Raw genomic sequence first — 11,934 nt, forward strand, 5'->3', positions numbered from 1 at the left:
TGTTATGAACAGCAAGCTCTTGCATGTTTCAAAATGGTTGCTTTTCTCCTCTGTCTGCCAGTGGGACATGGAAGAGTAAGAAACAAGGGTATTTTCATAATGCAAGTAACAAAATCAAGAAATCAACATTGACATGACTGTGTTGTCTAATCTGAAAACCCTATTCCAGTTTCTCCAAATGTTCCAGTGATGTCATTTTTTTCACTGGAACAGGATATAATTTAAGAGCATTGCTGCATTTAGTTGTCATATCTCTTTAATCTCCTTTAATATGAACCTTTTTATGTCCTTATCATTTCTAATAGACCAGTTATTTTATAGAATGTCTCTCAATTGGTTTTTAAAAAATGTTTCCTCATGATAAAACCAGGCTGTGCATTTTTGACAGTAATTCCCTAACCATAGAAGTGATATTTTTTTATTATCTCACAATCATGACCAGAAGGCAAAGGACACACTTTGTAATTCCTAACACTTGGAACACGGGATTGGAACAATTGTCCAAGGCCGAATGGTAGAGGCTACAGTGAGTAGAGTAGAGACTTATTTTCCAAGCTGGATGTCAAAGAAATAGGTTCCAACAAAAAAAAAAAAAAAAAGAAGATGAACAGGAGTCGCAACAGTCCTCAGAGGGCTCTAGGCTCCGAAGTGTTGCCCTCAAGAATGACCTGTCTGCCAGCCCGTGTGCTGGCCTTTCCTGGGGTGTCTTGGCCACACACATGGGCTCAGGAGGCCCTGGCCCTCCTGTCTCGCCACTCGTCCCGCTCAGCCTCCACGACAGGAAGCCTCGGGCCGGAACAGGGCCCCTCTACGGCGTGGGGCTCCCACTTCTGTGGCTTCCTTTCAGGCCTGACAATGTCCTCCCCACTCATTTGAATTCCGGGTCTTGGCAAAGCTACACAGCTGCTTTAGCGGGGCCCAGAGTGCCCCAGGACAGAGCCAAGCCATGCAGTGACCAGACCGTGCTTCCCCCTGCAGGCAAACCTCACCAAGTCTCAAAATGAATTTAAGATTGTTCTGAAAGAGCTGGAAGATTCTCTCCTGGCCCGTCTGTCGGCCGCGTCGGGGAACTTTCTGGGAGACACTGCCTTGGTAGAGAACCTGGAGACCACCAAACACACAGCCAGTGAGATCGAGGAGAAGGTAAGAGGCTGTCCTCCCAGACGGCGCCCTTGCGGGCCGGGCCTGAGCAGTGAGGCTGGGACAGGGGTGTGCTGGGCGGCCCCTCCTCCATGGAGCAGGGAGAGAAGGAGCTTCTCACATGGGTGCCTGTGGGGCCCAGGGCAGGGAGAAGGGGTCAGGGCTCCCGCCCAGCTCCCTGCTGCTGCAAAGAGCCCCCGGGGGTGTTTCCAAGGGAGCGAAGGGCTTTGGCCAGGGGTGAGCCCACCTGCTCACAGCATTGTCCACTTGCTGGTTTCATTCATGCCCCTCTTATTTGTTTTGAGGTGGTAGAGGCAAAAATCACAGAAGTTAAAATCAACGAGGCAAGAGAGAACTACCGCCCAGCCGCGGAGAGGGCGTCCCTGCTCTACTTCATACTGAATGACCTCAACAAGATCAATCCCATCTACCAATTCTCTCTCAAGGTATGGCTGCAGCTGGATGTCCTTGGAGCCATTGGGCAGTGCCAGGCCACCCTCTGAGGGCAGACCAGGTCAGGCCGCCGATGGGGATGGAGATGGAGAGCTGGCACCCCTGGATCAGGCCAATACAAGTTTTCTCGGGGCAGGGACTGAGCTGGTCCCTCCACCCCACCCTTCCCCTGGAACCTCCAGGGACCTCCCCACCACATCAAAACAAACCAGAGGTGGCCAGGCGCTGTGGCCCATGCCATAATCCCAGAACTCTGGGAGGCCAAGGTAGGTGAATTGCTTGAGCCCAGGAGTTGGAGACCAGCCTGGACAACATTAGTGAGACCTCATCTCTACAAAAAATCAGCCAGGCTTGGTGGTGTGCGCCGATAGTCTCAACTACTCGGGAGGCTGAGGCGGAAGGATCAAAGCTGTGGTGAGCTGTGATCGTGCCATGGCACTCCAGTGGCATGATAGACAGCCAGGTTGACAGACTGAGACTCGGACTCAGATAAACACACAAACACACACACATAGACACAGCAAAGCGAGGCCACTCGAGGCAGCAGGGAGCAGTGGTGAGGCCCACCCAGCTCTACTGGCCTCCATGGCTCTTGGTGGCTGCTTCCCCAGGCCTTCAACGTGGTGTTCGAGAAGGCCATCCAGAGGACTGCACCTGCCGACGAGGTGAAACAACGCGTGATCAACCTGACAGACGAGATCACCTATTCTGTCTACATGTACACGGCCCGGGGACTCTTCGAGCGAGACAAACTCATTTTCCTGGCTCAAGTTGCGTTTCAGGTAATGTCTAGCCTCGCTACTCAGTGTGGTCTGGAGACCCGCAGCATCAGCGTCCCCTGGAGGCTTGTGGGAATGCAGGTTCCCCGGTCCCTCCCAGATCTGATGAATCCAAACCTACATTTCTTTGCTTTTTTGTGAGTTGGAGTCTCACTCCATCACCCAGACTGGAGGGCAGTGGCACGCTGCCAGCCCACCACAGCCTCGACCTGCTGGGCTCAGCCTTCCAAAATAACCAGAACGACAGGCGCGCGCTACCATGCCCAGCTGATTTTTGATTTATTGTAGAGCCGAGGCCTTGCCAAGTTGCCCGGGCGGATCTCGAACCCATGGGCTTAGGCAATCCACTCGCCTCGGCCTCCCAAAGTGCTGGGATGACAGGCTGAGCCACCAAGCCTGGCCCAAACCTGCATTTCAACAAGACTCCCCTGGTGAGTATAAGGTCTGAAATGCCATTGTGGGGCTTGCCTAGACTCTCTTAGTCCATATTAGGGAAGCAGGCCCGGTATCCCAATGGGGCTTCTGAAGGGGGAATTCAGCTAAAGAGAATTGTACACGGAAATGTCATTTTACAGCATTTAAATCATGCTGAGCAAATAGTCCTGCATTTGTGCTTAGTCCACGGTGGATGCTGAGTGATATTTCTTAAGAAATAAATGTGACTAGGTGTGGTGGCCCAAGTCTGCAATTCCAGCACTTTGGGAGGCCGAGGTGAAAGGATTGCATGAGTCCACAGGTTCGACACCAGCTTGGGAAACTTGGTGAGACCTCATCTCTACAATAAATTTAAAAATTAGCCAGGCATGGTGGTGTGTGCCTGTAGTTCCGGAGACTTAGAAGGCTGAGGCGGAAGGATCACCTGAGCCCAGCGGGTCGAGGCTGAGAGGTCGTGAGCAGCGTGCCACTGCACTCCGGCCTGGGCAACAGTGTGAGACTCTGACTCAAAAAAATAAATAAATAAATGCGGGGATAAACAAATATTTTTCCTGTTTCTACAGTCCTGCTGAATATTTAAAAGTCTGTGTTCCCTTAAAATGATTAAATTGCCCGTCTTGGTCCATTCTGTGCTGCTAAAACAGAATACCTATGGCTGGATAATCTATAAAAAATAGGAATCTATTTCTCATGGTTCTGGGGCCTGGGAAGTCTAGCATCAAGGTGCTGGCTTCTGGTAAGGGCCTTCTTGTTGTGTCAACCTGGAGCAGAAGGACAGAGGGCAAGAGAGAGAACAAAATGGGCCCTAACACCCCCTTGTATAACAAACCCGCTCTGGCCATCACAGCATTAATTCACTTGCTCCACCCTCACGACCCAATCATCTCATTAAGCCTCACCTCCCAACACCATTGCACTGGTGATTGTTTCAAACACATGCTTTTTGGGGAACATGCTCAGACCATAGCACAGCCCCCTTGTGGTTTTGTTTGCACTGTTAGTAGTACGGTTAGAAACACTAATTTTATAGGTAGGTTGGTTGGGTATCAGTGTAAACCTAGTTTTCAATCCAGACTCAAACTTTGAATGGATGGGGTCCAAGTTAAGGAGGTCTCTTTTATATCTGAATCTCCAAATCATAGGTCCACTATGAGCTTTTCTCTCTCCTGAGAGGTCATCAGGATATGAGTTTCTCAGTGCTCACCCTAAATTTCCAAGCTGGAAAGCATTCTCTTTGGGCCCCAAAACTGTTTGACCAAAAGAAAGAGCCTAACTCTGAAAAAAAAACTCTCTCTAGAGTCTGAAAAAGGGGCCCCTGGGGCACTTGACTGATGAGACAGTAGTGATCGTCACCGCCTGCCCACAGTCCCCTGTAGTCAGAGACAGGGGGCGCCCGGCCAGCTGTGCAACCCAGCCACTTTATATTTCATCTAAATGGAACCTTACAATATGTGCCTTTTCTATCGGGTTTCTTTCGCTTAGCATGATATCTCCATTCCCTGGCATGGATCAGAAATTTATCCTTTTTTGAGGCTGAATAATATTCCATGATTGGATATGCTACATGGGGTTTCTCTGTTTGCTTGCCAATGGACAGCTGGTTGTTTTGGCTACTGTGAATAGCCAATAGACCCTACCGGGGTCTTAGAGATTTGGTATGTGCAAGTGACAAAAGGCATAGACTATGACTCAGCCTTCCACTCCTGGGCGTACACCCACAAGACCTGGACAGGTGTCCAAGCAGATTTCTGTACCCCAACATTCACAGCAGCATTATTCACACAGCCAAAAGCTGGATGATTCACAGTAGCCAAAACAACCAGCTGTCCATTGGCAGGTAAACAGAGAAACCCAGTGCAGTATACCCAATCATGGAATATTATTTGGTCTCAGAAAGAAATACATTTCTGATCCATGCAAGGACATGGAAGCATCATGCTAAGCGAAAGAAGCCGCATGCAAAAGGCGCAGATTGTATGGTTCCATTTATATGAAATGTCCAGAACAGGCAAATCCAAAGAGAGAGAAAGCGGATAAGCAGTTGACTGGGGGGGGATAAGGAGTGACTGCTTAATGGTTAGGGGATTTCCTTTTGGGGTAATAAAAAAGTTCTGGAACTAGATAGCGATGGCAGTTGCACAACATTGTGAATGCACCAAATGCCACTGAATTACACACTTGAATACAGTTAAAATGGAAAGTTTCATGTCATGTGCATTTCGCCACCATTTTGAAACCAAGACAAGGTGAAGGCAAAGCTTTGTCCCAACCCCAAGGAGCAGGAAAGTTTTGCCCCAACCCCCTCCTCCCCTGCAGGGCCGGGAGTGGGAACCCCTCTTCTGGGCTGCTGACCCACGGCCAGCTCCGCAGAGAGTGGGCACGCCTCTGTGTTCCCTTAGGTCTTATCCATGAAGAAGGAGCTGAACCCAGTGGAGTTGGACTTCCTCCTGCGGTTCCCTTTCAAGGCTGGGGTCATCTCTCCAGTGGACTTCCTGCAGCATCAAGGCTGGGGCGGGATCAAGGTTGGTCTTTAGACTTTGAACACTGTGTTCTTTCTTCTGGCCACAGAGCCTTTCCCGCTAATGCTGAGGATGTTTACAAGGCCAGATCACAAGGCACCATGGGCCGTAACATTCGGTGACGTGAGATACAGATGGAGATCGAGAGGGGCTGGCTGCCAGTCCACAAAGGCTCCGCTTTCCCATACGAGTTAGGTCTCCCAGGCCTGCTCACAGCAAGCAGAGAGCGACATCCTCTGGGAGCCAGAATGCCCCCAGGACGTGTCCTCCCTTCCTCCCACCAACCCAGCTTCTCCAAGCTCTCGCTTCTTCCCTGTGCCAGAAAAGTACAATGTGTAGAAGTGAGTCCCCAAACTCCCAGACACACACGGTCAAGTTTCAACATCTCCATTCGAAAGGACCTGAAGAAGGTGGTTCCTTGAGACAGAATGGCCCCATTTCCAGGGACCTCTCAAGATGCTGCCCCTCATCCCTCCCCATGCCTGGCAGCTAGGAGGTGAGCTCCAGTCCCTATATTAGACTCCTCCCAGGAGACCCCACCCAGTCTAGGGCTGCACTGATCCTGGCATGAGCGAGTGGTTCAGCATTTTAGGGAAAGGTCTCTCAGGCATTTTGGTCCCAGAGCCCCGATTTCCTCCTAAGGCAGTGGCCTCTCCTCATTGGAGGAACCACTAGGGGACGGTGCCTACCAGCCTGCCAGACCTCCAGCTAGTGGACAAGGCCCGACAGACTGCCACGTCTGCCCCCAGGCCCTCTCGGAGATGGACGAGTTCAAAAACCTGGATAATGACATCGAAGGATCTGCCAAGCGGTGGAAAAAACTCGTGGAGTCGGAAGCCCCAGAAAAGGAAATCTTCCCCAAGGAGTGGAAAAACAAGACGGCGCTGCAGAAACTTTGTATGGTGAGGTGCATGAGGCCAGACCGCATGACCTACGCCGTCAAGTGAGTGTCCCCGGTGTCCCTGCCCCCAGAGGAAGCCGCCAGCCACCGTGCTAAACACTCTTATGCACTTGAGTGACTCCTCTGACTGGTTTCGTATCCCCATTTTACAGAGGGAGGAAACGAGGTTCAGAGAAGTACACCACTTGCCCACATAGTTCTTCTGGGACAGAGACAAGATTCCATCCTCATCTGTTGACTCCAGTCCCAGGTTCTCGTTAACTCTCAGTGACCTGGAGTGTGGTTAGCATGACCCCCTCATCCCCTGAATGAGGAGGGGCGCCCCGTGATATCTGATAGGAGAACAAGACTCCCACATGAGCCTCCTCAGTTGAAAGTAAAATTTAAGTGTGGACATTCACGTTCACCATGGCCATACAAACGGGGTCCTTTTATAAAGGATGTTTTGGGGAGAAAACAAGGGTAAGACCCTCGGCATTCAAAGACTTCTGGCCCTTCCCTGGCAGAATGTAAAGGCAATCTTTCATGGGTGTGAATTTGGCTAGTTTAGAAGAGAACTGCTCTAATTTCACCAACAATTTCTCCAGGCCTGGAACCCTTCCGTGTTGGAAGGGGACAGGGCTGCTGCAGGAAGGAGGTGAGGTTTAACATGAAAACGAGCCCAGGGTCCGTTCTCGGAGCCTCTGTGGGTTGTCTGGCTTTTTTCCTTTTCATTTTTCCTAGTAGCCTGAAAGCAGCCAGATTTCCCAAAAGAAGCCCGTGTCCCTAATAGAATCCCCCTCTGACAAAGCAGAGCCCTGACTCACACTCGTGGGGTCGTCACAGGCATTTCTGTTTTGCTTGGTTTTCCTGGGATAGAACAGGAAAGGGATGGCAAAATGAAACTAGACATCGCCGTGATACAGGAAAGCAGGCCGGTCCAGGGAGGAGGCAGGGCAGCACCCTGAATGCAGAGCTGGAAGAAAGGGGGACAAAGTTTGGGAAAGGCCGCCTGACCATCGCAGAAGGAACACCCTCCTGCCTGGGGGCATTTAGTGTGTTTGGGTCACATTCCTCATCTAAAAGATGAGATTAGTCTCTGTCTCCAGAGCACCTGTTTTTTTTTTTTTTTTTTGGAATCAGGGCCTCATTCTGTCACCCACCCTGGAGTGCAGTAGCGCCATCACCACTCACCACAGCCTCGACCTCCTAGGCTCAGGCAGTCCTCCTACTTCAGCCTCCCAAGTAGCTGGGACTACAGACACGTGCCACCACACCCGGCTAATTTTTCTTATTTTGCAAAGACAAGGTCTCGCTATATTGCCCAGACTGGTCTTGAACTCCTGGGCTCAAGCAATCCTCCTGCCTTGGCCTCCCAGAGGGCTGGGATTACAGGCCTGAGTCACCACACCTGGCCTCCAGAGCACTTTGGAAAAAAAAACTTAGCACGTACTGTCATACGACAGTACATTGGTAACTTAAAATAAGGAAACGGCCACCAACCGCAGAAGGGTTAGTGCACTGTGCGATGGCATGGGCCGTCCCAAACACCAGTGGAACCCAGATCATGCTCCTTGGCTTTGAAATAGTTAACATTTCTGGGATGTCGAGAAAAGCATATTTCCTCCCCTTAATTATATAGGGAGGGTGTAGCTTAAAAGCAAGAAAATTCCAATAGACGGTGACTAACAGCCAACACTGACCAAGGTGCCTTATGGGCCAGGCACTATTCAAAGCACTGACAAGCCCGGGAGGCACATTCCCAACCTCATTCCACATTCCCAGCCAGACCCAGTCAGATTCAGAGAGGGGGAAAGTAACTCACCCAAGATGGGGGTGTGGGCTGGCAAACGGGATCTCAAAAAAAAAGCCCAATTTACAGCACTTGCCAATTTCTGTGGCATAAATACTCCCACCATAGCCGATTGCAAGCTGCCCGTGGTTTTCTGCCAGCCACTGGGAGCAGGTTCCAGCACTCCTCTGCCAAGGACACAGAGGTGGAGGTGGTGGAGACTGTGGAGAACCAAAAACACATTATTCTGCATCATTAATTCATCCACAGAGAAGGACCGTTTGGCCTGGCCAAGTAATTAGCAAAGGTGACGTAGTTCCGTCCCTGCCCTGGAGCAGGACTTCGTGTATTCCAGGAGTCCCTTCCTGGACAAGGATCACAGCATCGAGACTCTGACTCCGTTCCTAAGGACGGAAGTGAATAGAATCAGGGACCCTCCCCGTGTCCCTGTCTTTAGTCACATCTGGTCAGGAAACTGTAGAGAAGCCATCGAAGGCCAGAGCAGGGAAATGAGTAACAGATAAAGGTGTCCCCAGAGGGTCCTGAGGGAGTGGGAAGGCCCCAGCCCACCAATTCCTCCCTAATCAGAAAGGAGGAATGGGAGCACTTGGGTTGGCCTGCAAGTGAACAGGCCCACATGAAAGTCGCCTGAAACACTTGGCGCCCTCGGGTATCCACCAGCCTAGGGAGGACAGTTCTTGCCCTGGGGATGCGGCCATGTCTTCTTTTAGAAGAGACCGGGCTGGACATTACAATCCCACGAATGTGAGTTCCATGATTCATTCAGAATACAGTAAGCTCAGCCGTCTATAATCACAGGAGAAAGGCAGACACCTGAAATCCAAAGATCACTCCCAACATTTCACACTTTCCCACATGAGGCTTATCTGAGGCTTACCCCCCCACCCCAATTGGGGTCAAGCTGGAGTTTGGGGCTTGGTGCATGGAGGTGTATATGTCATCTGAAGTGACTTTCTTTCCTTTGATTTTTTTCTGATAATCCATGTTTTGTGGTCTCTCAGGCTGAACCAAAACTGCTTTAATTTGAATTTCCTTCCTTCCTTTTAACCCCCGCCCACCTGTTCCCCACCAGAGTTGACCTTGTGTGCCTTTCATTTTTTTTTTTTTTTTTGAGTTGGAGTCTCACTCTGTCGCCCAGACTGGAGTGCAGTGGCACACTCCCAGCCACCGCAGCCTCGACCTGCTGGGCTCCGGCAATCCTTCCACCTCAGACTTCCAAGTAGCAGGAACTACAGGCGTGCGCTACCATGCCCAGCTAAGTTTTGATTTATTGTAGAGTTGAGGTCTTGTCAAGTTGCCCAGGGGGGTCTCGAACCCACGGGCTCAGGCAATCCACTCACCTCGGCCTCCCAAAGTGCTGGAATTACAGGCTGAGCCTTTCAAAACAGGCCAGGTCAGTTCAGTGGGACTGCCCCTCCCTCTGCCTGCTTGAATTGCTCCAAGGAAGAGCTCACTCCAGGGCCCCTCCCAAAACAGAGTGCCCGTGGCAAATAGAGCCAAGCCCGTCCCCTACCCACTTACTCCCCTAGCAGAGAGGAAAGCCCTGTGAAGACTTTGCTTTCCTGCCAGAGGCCTTTCTCTGCTGAAGAAAGTCCACCAGAAAATGGCCCTTCTGCCTGGACCACAGCTCACCTCTCCCCACCTCCCTCCACCCCCACCCCCGCACTCTGGCCCAGGGCATCAGTTTCCACTGCCTTCAGATCTCACAAAACCCATCGCCCTTAGGAACTTTGTAGAGGAGAAGATGGGCAGCAAGTTCGTAGAAGGCCGGAGTGTTGAATTTTCTAAGTCCTACGAGGAGAGCAGCCCCTCCACGCCTATTTTCTTCATCCTTTCCCCGGGGGTCGACCCCTTGAAGGATGTAGAGGCATTGGGTAAGTCAGCGGGGCCAGTGATGGCCTCAAAAACAGGGCATGTGTCAAGCCAGCCATCAGGGAAGCCCAGATCGAAACCGCAGAAAGACACCACTTCATACCCATTAGGATGGCAGCCATCCAAAACAGGAAGTCAACATGCATTGGTGAGGATGTGGAGACACTGGAACCCTTGTATGTTGCTGGGATGGATGTTAAATGGTGCAGCTGCCATGGAAAAGCCTGGCAACTTTTCAAGAAGTTACACAAAAAGTTACCACATGACCCAGCAATTCCACTCCTGGGTACACACCCCAAAGAATTGAAAACCAGGTATTCAAGCACGTACTTTACACAAAGTTTCATTCATAATAGCCAAAAGGAAGTAGCAACCCCGGTGCCCATCAGCTGGTGACTGAATAAACACAGTTTGGTAGATCCACACAATGAAATACGACTCCTCCATGAAAAGGAGTGAAGTGCTGGCGTATGCCGGCCTGGATGGACCTCAAAAACACTGTGCTAAGTGAAAGAAACCAGACACAAAGGCCCCATGTTGTAGGGTTCCATTTATATGAAATATCCAGAATAGGTAAATCCCTGGAGATGAAACAGTCAATGAGTGTGACTGCCAGGGGCTGGCTGGGAGCACGGGATGTGATGGGGTGGCTGTCAAATGAATGTGGGGACTCCTGGGGTGATGAAAATGTTCCAGGGTCAGATAAATGGTAATGTCACTGAGTCGTACACTTTAAGATGATCTTTGCGATGGCAAATGTTATATAATGTGTGTTTTGCCACACCAAAACAAAACAAACATGCAAAAAATGGGGAGGCATGTCGAATTCCGGGCTGCCATCACAGAGCCTGAACCTGTGTCATTTAATCATCACTTGCTTTTCCTGTTTTTCTTTTATTTAGGGAAAAAACTAGGATTTACCATAGACAATGGGAAAATCCATAATGTGTCCCTGGGGCAAGGACAAGAGGTAGTGGCCGAGGACGCTCTGGATGTAGCTGCCGAGAAAGGACACTGGGTCATTCTGCAGGTACGAGGGGGCTGGCGCTGCTGGGGTGCGGGTCCCCTCCCTGAGGTGGCCATGGGGAGGGGCCTGAAAGGAAGCAGGATATGGAATTGTCGTCAAAAAATGTGGGTGGAAATCCTACAGCCCACTGAAGGAGGGAGCACCCCGAGTGTCAGCTCTGCCCAGGTCAGTGGATGGCGTGGGGTGCCGTGACTGCCCAAGGGAAGGCATAGATTCTTCAGTAGCGAGAAAGACACTGGGGTTTACACTAGAGTACCCCTATTTATTTAAAAGAGTAAATGCTGGGTTGATAAAAGGATTCTTCCTTCTCCTCCTCCTTTTCCTCACTTGGGGCAAACAACAAAGGTCAGAGCTCCCAGGAGACACTCTCTCCAAGTTTTGGCTAAACTCTAATACCACTACTCCTCCTCAGCCTGGACCCCTCCAAGACCCCTCCTAGCTACCAGCTTGTCCCTCAAGTTCCTTCAAGCCTCTCTGGCTTCCAAGGGCCCCACAGTGTGTGTTGACCTCAATCCACAGGACCTAGCCTGGCCCCGATGGGAAGCCCTCTGCTTCAAGAGGGCGGGGGGCATAGAATCTCAACCTTACGCAGGGGAGGAGGAAAAAGACACACCATAAGCCTGGTTTTGAATTAATTGAGCACAAAAGTCAATTCTGGGGCTGGGCGCAATGGCTTATACCTGTAATCCCAGCATTCTGGGAGGCCAAGGCAGGAGGATTGCTTGAGGTCAGGAGTTCCAGACCAGCAAGGGCAACAGAGTGAGACCCCCATCTCTACAATAAACAGAAAAATTAGCCCGCATGCACCTGTAGTGCCAACTACTTGGGAAGCTGAGTCCAGAGAACTGCATGAGCCCAGGAGTTCAAGGCTGCAGTGAGCTGCGACTGTGCCACTGCACTCCAGCCTGGGCAACAGAGAGAGACTTTGTCTCTTTAAAAAAAAAAAAAAAAAAAGCTGGGCTCGGTGGCTCAGCCTGTAATCCCACGCCTTGGGAGGCTGAGGTGAGTGGATTGCC

General features: G+C 50.9%; 1 protein-coding gene across 1 annotated transcript in view; it reads left to right on the top strand.

Annotated features, from left to right (window-relative positions):
- DNAH17 (dynein axonemal heavy chain 17) overlaps nucleotides 1-11,934 on the top strand; it is a 157,525-nt gene that overhangs the window by 127,707 nt on the left and 17,884 nt on the right. Inside the window, exons 66-72 of the mRNA XM_008070392.1 lie at nucleotides 979-1,143; nucleotides 1,446-1,586; nucleotides 2,205-2,375; nucleotides 5,207-5,329; nucleotides 6,076-6,269; nucleotides 9,745-9,893; nucleotides 10,794-10,921. Coding sequence (XP_008068583.1) covers nucleotides 979-1,143; nucleotides 1,446-1,586; nucleotides 2,205-2,375; nucleotides 5,207-5,329; nucleotides 6,076-6,269; nucleotides 9,745-9,893; nucleotides 10,794-10,921 — 1,071 coding nt within the window. The remainder of the gene's footprint in view (nucleotides 1-978; nucleotides 1,144-1,445; nucleotides 1,587-2,204; nucleotides 2,376-5,206; nucleotides 5,330-6,075; nucleotides 6,270-9,744; nucleotides 9,894-10,793; nucleotides 10,922-11,934) is intronic.

Source organism: Carlito syrichta, unplaced genomic scaffold (genome assembly GCF_000164805.1).
Source record: "Carlito syrichta isolate Samal-C Ts95f unplaced genomic scaffold, Tarsius_syrichta-2.0.1 Scaffold313381, whole genome shotgun sequence".
Classification (NCBI taxonomy): Eukaryota; Metazoa; Chordata; class Mammalia; order Primates; family Tarsiidae; genus Carlito; species Carlito syrichta.